Source organism: Cebidichthys violaceus, unplaced genomic scaffold (genome assembly GCF_023349555.1).
Source record: "Cebidichthys violaceus isolate CVI_PGR_0920_01 unplaced genomic scaffold, fCebVio1.0.p SCAF_35, whole genome shotgun sequence".
NCBI lineage: Eukaryota > Metazoa > Chordata > Actinopteri > Perciformes > Stichaeidae > Cebidichthys > Cebidichthys violaceus.
In genome coordinates, this window is record NW_027176539.1 from 282,933 (window position 1) to 295,805 (window position 12,873).

The following is a 12,873-nucleotide window of genomic DNA, read 5'->3' on the forward strand; positions in this document are numbered from 1 at the left end:
ACAATAGTGTCTTAAAATGGCTGCGTTACAAAAAGACATAAAAACCTAAATATCCTTTAAAAAAAAAAAAAAAAAGAGAGAGAGAACAAAGCTTTACAGATTGTCAGTGCCAACTCAGAAAACAATTGCACTAGAGCTATAATTTCAAGAAGAAGACCGCTTTGACGTCCAAAGGAGTTACAATCCTGGTGAGATGAACACACTGCAAAGTTACTGACATCACCAATCTCCATCGTAACAACCGATAAAACTTTATTAGTTTAGAATGCCTTAGATAGTCTGAAGGAAATACTACGCAGTAAAATGTACTATATTCCTATATTGAATAGAAACAAAAATACTTACACTTAAAATGTACACTTTATCTATCCATCTATATGTATATATATATATATATACGTATATATATATACGTATATATATATATATATATATATATATACGTATATATATATACGTATATATATATACGTATATATATATACGTATATATATATATATATACGTATATATATATATACACGTATATATATATATATATACACGTATATATATATATATATATTTAATTTGTAATATATTTACTTTATAATACAAATTATAATCAGAATTACAGAAGTAATAATATAAAGTCTATCAAACATGGAAGCTTTAAAAAAAATGAAGACGTAAAAAAGGCTTTTGGCCCATTTGCAAGCAGTGTTTACAACTGAAGGTTTGGTATCTGTGTGTTCATGTGTGTGTGTGTTCATGTGTGTGTGCGTTCATGTGTGTGTGTGTGTGTGTGTGTGTGTGTGTGTGTAGTCAGCAGGTGTACTGTTACGCAATGGACGTGTAGGAGCAACGGAGGGGAAACACGGAGGAGTTTGAGCCGAGCCGCGGGGCGACGGAGGAGATCACAGAGCCGTCTCTTTCAGGTCGTTGAGGTTTGGCATACGAGACCTGGAGGGGCGTCCGAAGCCGTGCCCGTTCTGGCCCCCCTTGATGCCCATCTGCTCCGGGTAGGGGTTTCCCTCGGGGCGGCCCAGAGCCGACGAGTGCCAGCCGGACTCCAGCTGCCCGGGCAGCGGGTAGGCCGCCTGTCGGCTCTTCAGCTGGGGAGTGCTGACCCCCGAGTGGCCCCGGCCCTCCGGGAAGCCGCCCTGAGCGGAGGCCGGGTTTGGCAGCGGCTGGTAGCGCATGTCGGACTGCGACGTCTGGTTGGAGGACGAGGACGAAAGGTGCAGGAGTTTGCGCAGAGACTTCAGTGGCTGACTCTGAAAAGGGGAGAGATGACCAAAACATGTTGAACATCAAAAACAACATGCATGAAGAAAATACTTTCATTTCTCTGGGACTTACAGGTGTGTGTGAATCGGACAGTTTCTCAGGAGGCCAGTCCTTGTCGCGGTCTTGGTCCCGGTCTCTGCTCTTGTCCCGGGTCCTGTGGCGGCTGCTCTGGTGACCGGAGGACCTGGAGGACTTCTGGATGACCGTGTCCACAGCCTCACTGGGAACCTTCCACAAACAGTTTAATCTCATTAAATATGAGCATGGGGGGTCCAAACAACGTAAAGGACAACAAGAGACACGCAGAATGTTTTATACATATTTCTATTGAAACCTCAAAAATGTACGGCGACATATTAGGTTAAAAATCTATAATTATGAAGCGGGGGAAGGGGAGAATATACCCAATTTCCAAGATCAAACCCATAAATTTACTTAAAAAAAACGAAGCAATTCTCATTGATTATGGTCACAAATTTGCGAAACAAAAAACTACAAAATTTACCATAAATTTTGTAGTTTTTTACTTTGCAATTTTATCCCAGAATCATTATATTATCATCGGCATCCGCACATTGAAGAGACATTGCCGTTAATTTGGCTTATTGAAAAGAAAACAACGTACTTTCCACACAAATGAAGCACTTTAATCTCTGAGAATATCCACGTTTTTTTTCTCTCGTAAAGTTACGACAAATCTCTGAAATTCGGAGGGGTTTTTTTTCAGAATATTTCCACGTTTTCCGGCTTCGTGTTGACTTTTTTTGTTTTTACCTATAATGACCCCAGTACGCTGTCGTATTTGGGCCATTATAGGTTAAACATTTAAAAACTACGGAACCGGAGGAGGGGAATAATATGAGAAAAAAATTCGCAAATTTACAACCGAAAACTGAAAATTTGTGTTTTTTTTGTTTGTTTTTTACAAGGAACCACATCACTTCAGTTTTCAGCGTTGGAATAACCTCCTCATACCACAGGACGCTTGCTTGTCGTGTATTATTCCTGCAGTGGATGACCAAATCAAATTATACTTTGCAATCAGATTAATCAATAAGAACATTCTCGTGATTTTAGCCCACAATCATCATATTTATCATCAACATCCACAATTTAAAGAGCCATAGCGGTGAGCTCGGTCTATCCAGAAGAAAACAACATACCGATCAGAGGATTCATTCTCATAAATGTGTGTGTGGGGCTTCTCGTAAACGTATCACTTTAACCTCATGGGGTACCTTAGGTTTTTTCTCGTAAATTTACGATTTTTATTTCCAAAATTTCGATTTGTTTCTCACCTACAACGGCCCAAATACGGCATCTTAAAAATGTGCTTCAGAAGATAGTTATTTTTGGTAATCAGCGATAGGTTTGGTGCAGTGAAGTCATTAAAATAAAAATGAAAAAAACAAAACCAATAACATGCATCTGGTGCCAGAAAGCTCTTCTTGATTACGACTGGATGTTTGGAGACATTTTCCACATCACATCACATACTCTCTGTATGTGCATCTACTCTGTATGCAGCAAACCCACCAACTCTGAGTCTGACTGCCTGCTTCCTCCTGGTCCAGATTGCATTATATTTGTGCTCCGTCATCAGCGTTAACCCCCCCCCCTCAGCATCCCAACAGACTGCCACGTATATAAATAGAAAATGTGAGGGGAAGAAGGAGCCTCGAACACCTGTTTCACGCTGAAGCCGGTTCGACATCTTTGCCATAACATCGATAAAAACCGGGGGTTAAGATGCACTTTGAGGGGGAGGAGACGTCGATCAAACGCTCCTGTTATTTGTTAAGCGAGGTAAAAGCTGAGAGCAACCAGGCACACAGACTCCTAACACCTCACGAGCCACAGCGCTTCATCCTCGGCTCACAACATGCCGTCTGAAAAGAACACACAACCAGCCAGATCCATGCATGTCACGGTGAATCATCATTAAAACTGATCAAACATCAATAACGTGAACGTTTAAAAGCGGCGCTTTATTGGCGGATATTATCCTGCACGGATGGATCTGACTGGTTCGTGTTTACAACTCATTACGAGTGGATGAATTTTCTTCCCCCCGATTCTTATAAAAACCAAGCTTAAAAATGAATCAATGGAGCAGATTATTTGTGGTTAATGCATGCGATGGCAGGCGGAGTGAGGAGGCGAGCGGTGTAAAAACAGCATGTACCATGGGAGAGGACACTACAGGGAGGACTCTCACAGAGGAGCTATGCTTTATGTTACTCTTTGGGCTAAACAGAGGGAAAAGACATTTCCTGATGACGGGAGGTCTTCCCTCTGGGACCTGCATCTGTAATACAGAGGCACATGAAGGGGTGGCACAGGGAAACATGATGCAACAACAAGAAGAAGACATGATAATACTTCTCCTCCACAGTCAGAGTTTCACTACAGTAGATGGAGTTTATAGAAACAGACGGATTTTAGACTCCTAAAAGAATCACTTAAACTGATAGAGGTTCTTTTAGGAGTCTAGAACACGTCCGCAGAAGAACATCACTTTGTTCTCCTGTCTGGTTCTATGAACTCATCTACTGTAGTAGAACGCTGACTGTGGAGGAGAACCTCATACAAACAACACTACAGAACATCACTACTGTCTCTTTAAACTTTTGCAAAGCAGAGGAGGAGATACGGCATGTAGACACACAGCTTCACAAACATCGAGCGCATGAAATCGAGCATCCAGACGTAGCTTCCGTCCTCAGAAGAGCTGGACATACAAGTTACCATTTGAGATTTTTTCTTCTTCTTCTTCATTGCTCTGAAGAAACCCTGCTTCTCCTTTTCTTTGGACGGCTCAGAGGGGTTCAGCACGACAGTGTCTGGGCCAGTCCTGAAAAAATAACACAAAGGCCACTGAGCGTGATGCCTCAACTCCCAGTGAGACCCGGCGATTCATGCTAAAGCCACTATGTCATGTGACCAGTGGGACGTTTGCTCCACCATGAAATTGATTCAAAGAGCAACGTGCGGTGAATAAAGCCGTGTTAAGACCTAAATCAGATGTACGGAAGCCCTCTTCATCCCCTCTTCATCTGTGAAACGCGGTGACATTTCTTTCTTTTCGGGCCACAAGAGGCTGAATGGCATCACTGTCCAATCTAACTGTCTGTGTGTTAGCGCCTTAAAGCTGCATTCTCTCTAGTGTCCATCAGGGGGCGACTCCTCTGGTTGTATAGAAGTCTAGTCTAAAATGACTCTACTTCTCTCTTGATTTATTCCCTCAGTAAACATTGTAAACATGAGTTTATGGTCTCAATCTCTAGTTTCAAGTCTTCCTCGCCATCTTGGATTTCGGCCGTCGCCATGTTGTTTTTCTCACAACCAGTGAACAGGAAGTGGCCATATTAGGACTGAGGAGGAGTGACATAGAGACACCGTATACGTCTCTGGTAGAGACCTGTCAATCACCCTAAGTCATCCCCTGCTTTATGGTCTGTTTGACTCTAAATGGAGCATAATGTACTAAATGAACATCATGCTGTATTGAAGAAGACTGTAAACTAGAGATTGAGACCATAAACTCATGTTTACAATGTTTACTGAGGGAATAAATCAAGAGAGAAGTAGAGTCATTTTAGACTAGACTTCTATACAACCAGAAGAGTCGCCCCCTGATGGACACTAGAGAGAATGCAGCTTTAACACATGAAATACTGACTTTAAGACATGAAGCATCGGCTTCACTCGGCAGAACCAGAGGTTGCCTCCTGATTTAATGTTGCTCTAATCTGTCGTCAGGGTAAACATAAATGCTTTTAGTCTTATTTAGAACATGGGGTAGTGGTGCACTACAGCCTCTTGTGGCCAAAATAAGTATTACAACAACAAAAAGTAACTTAGCGAAACCCTTTTTTCACCCATTCTTAAGTCATGAACACGGGAGAGAAAAACACTTTAGATCAGACTCATAAAATAGATCCGTACAGAGCAGATGCTCTGTTGCCGTGTTGTGGTTAGAAGAGATCATTATTTACCAGGGGTCGAATGTCGGCTGACGTTTGGAGTGGTTGGTCAAACCGCTGCCGTCGCCCGACAGACCGGAGCTCCGGCTCTGACCTCTGCTGTCGTGGAAGGAGTTGTCTGGCCGGGGAGAAGGGACTGTTCAACAGACACAACAGAGACGCTCGTTCACCTCTCTGATCAGTCTCACATCAAAAAGGTTATTTTTCATAACAATACCCTGGATTCTATGTCTTTTTCTACCTCAACCAAAGCGGTTTTTTTATGCAAACCGGGCACTGAAACCCTAAATGTGAGCGTGACGTGTGGACCTCCACAGCGTTGATAGATTCATATCGCCGTGACTAAACCCACCTCTGTAGAAGCTGCCCACCCTCCTCGGCATGGACTCGCTGTAGATGTTGCGGTTCTCTTTGGAGGAGCCCCCGTCTTCTGTTTGCTGCTCATGATACAAACCGACCTTGAGTCACAACAGAAGAAGACCAATTAAAAACCCAAAACGTGCGCTGCGTGCCTCTCCTACCTCGAGCTGATGACGGTGTTTGTTATTTACCTGACAGAAAATACAGGCGTAATGATTTACAACTGGTCCGTTATTGCAAGAAATCTGCAGATTGTTTTCTCAGAATCAAACTGAAATGTGCTTCGGATGACGAGCTTGACTGTGCAGTCATTAAGTAGTCACATTTAAAAAAAAAAAAAAGGTTGGAAGCAAAGCACACAGAGAAAATGAGGAGGCATCTGAGGCACAGAGAAAGACAGAGAGAGAGAGAGAGAGAGAGAGAGAGAGAGAGAGAGAGAGAGAGAGAGAGAGAGAGAGAGAGAGAGAGAGAGAGAGAGCAGTTCATGACAGCAGTATCCACCCACATCCGAGCTCTCTGGGAAGACTGGATGTGGGCGGGTATTGGTGGGTGCAGGCAGAATGTCGGACCTCGCTTTTTTGCCGCTGTGTGTGAAAAGACGCTGTGTTGTCCCTGGTGGAGTCTCTTATTGGGGGTCTGCTGTGGGGGACCTCGGCGGGGGGGGCCTGCTCGCTCTGTTAATGGAGACACGGTGAAGCGTGAAGCACTGCAGCACAAACACTCGCACAAACACACACACACACACACACACACACACACACACACTATATATATATACTATATGTGTATATACAGTATATATAAATATACAGGTAACGTGATTCACTGTATATCCTAACAAGGAAGCCACGCTCTTTAACACCTGCCGGTCTGTTAATCTCTGCCGCTCCTACAAAAACCTGTGAAATCTGGCTGAATAAACCTTAAACATGATATTTTCAGAATAAAAAATCCTGGCTGCATCGTCGTAGAGACCGGAGGCGGAGTTATCCAACACGGCCTGGTGTGGGCTTTTGATATGATTAGCATCATGTGGGCTAAAAGGCTTCCCTTCGGGTGGGAAGAGGGTTTTTTTTTTTTTTTCTCGTGGGCTGAGGACTGACCCTGCTCATGTCTTCCTCTCTGGAGGAGCCCCCCGAGTGGCGAGGCAGCGTGCGGTGCTGCAGCTGCGGGGACAGGAGCTGGAGGCTGCTGGCCCTGGTGGGCATGCCCTGCCCCACCACCAGACCCTCCTCCGCCGCGTGCGTCCTCTGGTGGTCCCTCCGGACGTACATCGAGTGGCGGTGCGGCCGCTGCTGGGACGAGAAGGGGCTGGTGTACCCCTGGCCGTAAGACAGAGGGTCGTGCGGCGCGGAGAGGGAGTGGGCGTGGCTCCTCTCCACACCGCCTTCCGCCGGGTCCAGGGCGTCGGGCGACTTGGCCTCCTCTGAGGACTTGTGGCGGGCAGAGGAGCGCCTGTAGGACGAGTCCAGGGTGTTGCTCTCTCTCTCCGAGCGTGTGCTTCCTCTGCCGGCCGTGCCGGGTCCCAGGCGGTCCACTCGGCGGGCCGCCGGGCTGCTCGGCGCCGTGAGGTCCAGGCAGCTCGACGGGAAATAGCGAGACGTGGGTTCGTCGGCGTAAAGATGCACGTCGTTCAAGTTCCCCACCGACTTGGCGTCGCTAAGCGTGCCGTAGCTCTTGGACAAGTTAAGGTAGGCGAACTTGGAGGAGGGCGTGGAGCCGTGGGACTCCATGTAGCTGTGTCGACCGTGTTTCTCCCCCGATTGGAGCGTGTTGGTCTTCCCCTCCACGAAAGAATGGCGGTTCTGCTGCGAACGGAAGTTGGATTTGAGGTACTTGGCTCCGGGGCCGTCGGACACCTTGGAGCCCAGGTCCCCTTTGCCCTTGGCTTCGCCGGGGCTGAGCAGGTGAGGCAGGTTGCTGCTGGCCAGGTCCACGTTGCACGAGGTGGCGTGGTTGAAGATCTGCGGCTGGTAGTTCTTGGGGTGCAGGGTGGGACTGAGGTTGATCGCCGTGGGCATGTTGCCGTTGAGGAATCCGTCGTTGCTGGGGTGGAGGTCCTCGTGCCGGGGCAAGCTGGAGCACTCTCTGCTGCTGGAGCGGTGGCTCCCGGAGCTCTTTCCCCCATGGCTCCTGAGCAAGAGCAGGCAGAAAGGACCTCAATATACAGGTACTGAACATGGAACGTTATGTTTTATGCAATCAACTGGAGGTCATTGTCATCATCGTCAAATTCTGTTTCTAGATATTAAAGGCACCTTATCAGATCCAGGAGTATTCAGGTGTGGAGTTCCACAGGGATCGATCTTAGGACCACTACTCTAATATATGTAAATGACAATAAAGTGTCTATCTCATTAATCTTCATTTAAATAAATGTCTGTTAAGTCACTATCTAGCGCCGAAGGAGGAAACACAATAATGATTGAGCCTTTGGCAAGTATTGCAATATATATAAATATGCAGTATTAGAGTAGTGGGGGGGGGGGGGGGGGGGTCGATGACTGCAAACAAACGTTTACATTTGCATCTGCAAAACCGGGAGAGACACGCATCACAAACCAGCCCGCCGGGGCTCACGCGCTGACCTGCTGGGGGTGGTGTTGTCTCCGTGGTGAGGTTTCCTCTTGGAGGAGCGAACGGGCGTCGGCGTGGGCGGGCCGGGCCGCTCCACGAGCCGCAGGGTCTGGAAGGCGTGGTGGTTCAGGCTCTGCTCGGTGAGGAAGCGCTCCGTCGGGTTCAGCAGCAGCAGGCTCTAACGGACGGAAAAAGACGACACGGCAAAGAGAGGGAGACCGTGAGTCCTGGCGACGCCCCGGACCTCACCAACGACGGATGTAGCAGCGGTGCCCCTAGTGGACACCGGGAGAATAACATGTATTATCTCCATAATACATGGATAATGGCGATGAGTCATCGCCATTATCATAAAAGTCACGCTGGTGCTGCTGCTTTTAATTGTGTCACCAAATGCTGGTGTGAAACACGATTTGTGACATTTTCTTTTTTCCCCTCACTCAAATCAAACCTGTTTAATAACCTGTCGCCGCAGAATAATGAAAGCTGCTGGTTGTTGTGTGGAACGCTGCATTAATGCGCTGAAAATAAAAGACAGCTCGTGAACTCTTGAGTTTGTTTAAACTACTATTTATAGTGGCAGCTACTTTCCTCTGTTTCTCAGGACAACAGCAGGAACTATGACAGCTTTGCATTAGCAATCAGAAAACATATATTCTGTCAAATCAATATCTAAGCTGAAGAAGGCCCTGATGAGAAGCGAGCGAGAGAGAGAGAGAGAGAAGCCTGTCCTCGCTGCAGTCAGCCCTGAGATGACATTATGTTCAGTGGTGAGTCATTCTATCTGCCGGAGAGAGGGAGAAAAAAAAAAGCGCAAGTGCACAAGCACAGCCCACATTCTTGACACGGCGCTCCTGTTTACAGTGCAGGCGCAGCAATAACAGCATCAGCCGGAGCCGGGACGCGATGCCGAAGCAGTCACGACGTAACAAATAACAATAATAACAACGCTGTAATAATGATGCAAAAGATCAGATATCTAGATGGTGAAAATTTTAAGATAAGAGGCGGAAACCTTCAGCAGGTCCAGCAGGGCTCCTCCGATGATCCCCAGGTACCTCCGCTCCAACGTTTGGGGGTGATTCACAGCAGGGAACTGAAACGAGAAACAAATGTCCAAGTGATTAAATGACCGAACAATCACTGCTTTGTTGGAAACGACCAGCAGAGGAGTGATTAACTAGTCTGGTTAATATCTGGTTTTATTTCATATTTATTACCCGTTTTATCTGTTGTTGTTGTTGTTGTTGTTGTGTTCTGCTCGGCTACTCTAATGATGATATGTCTGTGACGTTGCATGTTAGCATCACTACTGTTGTGGTCTGTGTTGTCTTTGTCTTCTTGAACGTCACCCTGCAGACGCTGCTTCTTCTCCATCCGAACCACCGACCACTGACTCACACACTTTCACTGACTGTTGCAGTTTTGCAGTCACGACCGTAGCTGTAACCAAGACTGGGACCGGAGTGTATCGAGACCAAAGACCAGACCACAATCACTCCTCCGCGTTGATCCGAAAGACCCACATTCCCATTAAAAAAAACACACCCAGGGAAAACAGATGACGGTTCCTCTTCATTCACCTCTTTTAATGCCATATATACTGTGACAAATGTTGCATTCTCTCTACTGGCCAGCAGGGGGCGACTCCTCTGGTCGCAAAAAGAAGTCAGATTGTATAGAAGTTTATGAAGTTGAACTTTAACTTAGTTGAAGGAAACTCTTCTTAAAGAGCACCTCCAGACATTAACAAATACAAAAATCGTAAAATCCAATAGAAACCAATACATTGCATTTCACAAACTTTTACAGTATTTTACTGTAGAAAAAAAAAAAAAGCTGGAATTTAGGCTCTATACCACCACATTTTTCCTGCACACATTAAGTTTATCACCACTAGTGTCCCAACTTTTTAAAAAAAAATGCAGCATTATCAAACAGAGGGCCTCATTAGTGGGTATTCACCTTCAGGTATTCACAGAGGGGCAGTTTAGAAAAACTAATTTATCCTGAGGTGTGGGCAGGGAGGAGAAGGGGAAGGACGACCCAGGTCCGTTTGTACCACCTTATCACAGCCCCCACCCCCCCCCCACCCCCACCACATAACAGAGCGTATATGATACAGCGTGAGTCACTGTGATCCAATCAGTCACGGCAAAGCAAAACTCAGCCAGGAGAAGAAAAAAACACAAGCAAGAGAAAATAAACGAGGGAAGAAGAAAGAGATGCGAGGCGGTGAGGGGTCAGCAGTGAGAGGTTTTGTGGGTAAATGAGTGTCGTTTTACCCGCAGCCCGTGGAAGCGAGGGTTGTTGTAGAAGAGCTTCATCTGCTCCGGCGGCAGGGGTCCCAACACCTTCTGGATGGTGAAGAGCTGGTCGATCTCGCTCTCTCCCGGGAACAGAGGCTGCCCGTCGCTCAGCTCCCCTAAGATGCAGCCCACCGACCACATGTCCACGGCCTTCCCGTATGGAGCCCTGGGACCACACATTTAAAAAGAGGGGGTGGGGGGGGGGGGGGGGTTTGGTGATGAAGGTCAGGCATGAGAATAGCCACTAAAAAGATTATCTCTGAGGCAAATGTCCAGATATTTTCCTCTATGCTTTAAAATAAAATTCTGTCCTCGCCACCTTTGTTGATTTGGGAGTTTTGTTGTATGAAATATTCAGACGTCTCAGTGACCTGTCAGGAACAATATCCTGGCAAGGAACACTCTGAGGTTCTTTAGATTCTACACCTTGGAATCAGACGGCAACCTCCGGTTCTGCCGAGTGAAGTCAAAGCTTCGTGTGTTAAAGCTGCATTCTCTCTAGTGTCCACCAGGGGGCGACTCCTCTGGTTGTATAGAAGTCTAGTCTAAAATGACTCTACTTCTCTCTAGTGTCCACCAGGGGGCGACTCCTCTGGTTGTATAGAAGTCTAGTCTAAAATGACTCTACTTCTCTCTTGATTTATTCCCTCAGTAAACATTGTAAACATGAGTTTATGGTCTCAATCTCTAGTTTACAGTCTTCTTCAATACAGCATGATGTTCATTTAGTACATTATGCTCCATTTAGAGTCAAACAGACCAGAAAGCAGGGGATGCTTTAGGGGCGGGGCTACACACTGATTGACAGTACACGTCGTCTCTACGTCACTCCTCCTCAGTCCAAATATGGTGACTTCAGTTTATCGGTTGGAAAATATCCCTTTTTTTATTACATCTGCATACATGTAGCCGGCCTGATACAATAGCGGACTTACCCGAGCAGGAGCTCTGGAGAGCGGTACCATCTCGTGGCCACGTACTCCGTGTAATTGGCATCCGTCCCCTCGGAGAGATTACGTGCAAAGCCTGGCAAGAGAAGACAGAGGGAGGCAATATAGTATAATGAGGAGCTTTATGATATGCTCTACATAATGAGACACCTACAAAAAAAAAAAAAAAATGACTGCAGCTCTCTGGACGCTCATTATGATTCAGAGGTGTAAGTTATAAAGCAGCTGAGTTCGAGAAAAGCTGCAGGAATACAGGAGAGATGACGAGCCCTCTTGTGACACATTGCACTGGCAAAAGTAGTCACATTAATGTGTTTAACCCTCCTACATCACAAGGGACCTGTTTATGTTAATGCATATGGCAAATACAGTATTTAAGCAAGTTGATCCTCAGTCTTTAATAAACCGTGTAGCCAAAACACACTGAGACCCTTAAGGACAAAAAAAAGTCCCCATTGAAACCCATTAAAACCAGAATGTTTGATCCCATTACAGCATGAAATCATTCATATTATTATATCACATTGTAAACTATTTTTTTACTATTTTCCATCAGTCATTTTCTCGTGTTTGTCCTATAGAGATAATACATGTTATTCTCCTGGTGTCCACTAGGGGCATCACTGCTGTATTATAGAGATAATACATGTTATTCTCCTGGTGTCCACTAGGGGCATCACTGCTGTATTATAGAGATAATACATGTTATTCTCCTGGTGTCCACTAGGGGCATCACTACTGTATTATGGAGATAATACATGTTATTCTCTTGGTGTCCACTAGGGGCATCACTACTGTATTATAGAGATAATACATGTTATTCTCCTGGTGTCCACTAGGGGCATCACTGCTGTATTATGGAGATAATACATGTTATTCTCCTGGTGTCCACTAGGGGCATCACTACTGTATTATGGAGATAATACATGTTATTCTCCTGGTGTCCACTAGGGGTATCACTACTGTATTATAGAGATAATACATGTTATTCTCCTGGTGTCCACTAGGGGCATCACTGCTGTATTATGGAGATAATACATGTTATTCTCCTGGTGTCCACTAGGGGCATCACTGCTGTATTATGGAGATAATACATGTTATTCCCCTAGTGTCCACTAGGGGCATCACTGCTGTATTATGGAGATAATACATGTTTGGTGTTTTAAAGAGTTAATTCAGATTCACCAAAAGAAGCTCGTACAAACACATGTCTGAACGTCACTACTGTCACTTTAGTGAAATACGCTGATTCCCAAATCGTTTCGTCTCAAACCCCAAAAATAAATCGTGCAGTGAGACGTGAACCTCCTTCAGCAGTAACTGTTTGGCCTATATGTCTGTTCTCTCCTCTCTTTGGCCGACACCGAGAGCACCCAGCAGGTCTCCAGTCTCTCACTCCAGATTGCCTACATCATGTTGCCC

The 12,873-nt window shown here is 45.8% G+C and overlaps 1 protein-coding gene across 4 annotated transcripts in view; it reads right to left on the reverse strand.

The window, feature by feature from the left end:
* Window positions 1–557: 557 nt before the first annotated feature.
* LOC137883739 (cyclin-dependent kinase-like 5) overlaps window positions 558–12,873 on the reverse strand; it is a 34,867-nt gene continuing 22,551 nt past the window's right edge. For 2 of the 4 annotated variants that reach the window (XM_068725346.1, XM_068725347.1), the window contains 12 exons: window positions 11,437–11,527; window positions 10,478–10,667; window positions 9,208–9,288; window positions 8,204–8,370; window positions 6,719–7,748; window positions 6,185–6,289; window positions 5,608–5,713; window positions 5,268–5,391; window positions 4,018–4,123; window positions 3,455–3,577; window positions 1,342–1,497; window positions 558–1,256 (listed from right to left, as the gene is read on the reverse strand). In XM_068725346.1, coding sequence (XP_068581447.1) covers window positions 897–1,256; window positions 1,342–1,497; window positions 3,455–3,577; window positions 4,018–4,123; window positions 5,268–5,391; window positions 5,608–5,713; window positions 6,185–6,289; window positions 6,719–7,748; window positions 8,204–8,370; window positions 9,208–9,288; window positions 10,478–10,667; window positions 11,437–11,527 — 2,639 coding nt within the window. In that variant the 3' untranslated portion in view covers window positions 558–896. The remainder of the gene's footprint in view (window positions 1,257–1,341; window positions 1,498–3,454; window positions 3,578–4,017; window positions 4,124–5,267; window positions 5,392–5,607; window positions 5,714–6,184; window positions 6,290–6,718; window positions 7,749–8,203; window positions 8,371–9,207; window positions 9,289–10,477; window positions 10,668–11,436; window positions 11,528–12,873) is intronic. The other 2 variants (XM_068725348.1, XM_068725349.1) reach the window with 2 other exon arrangements.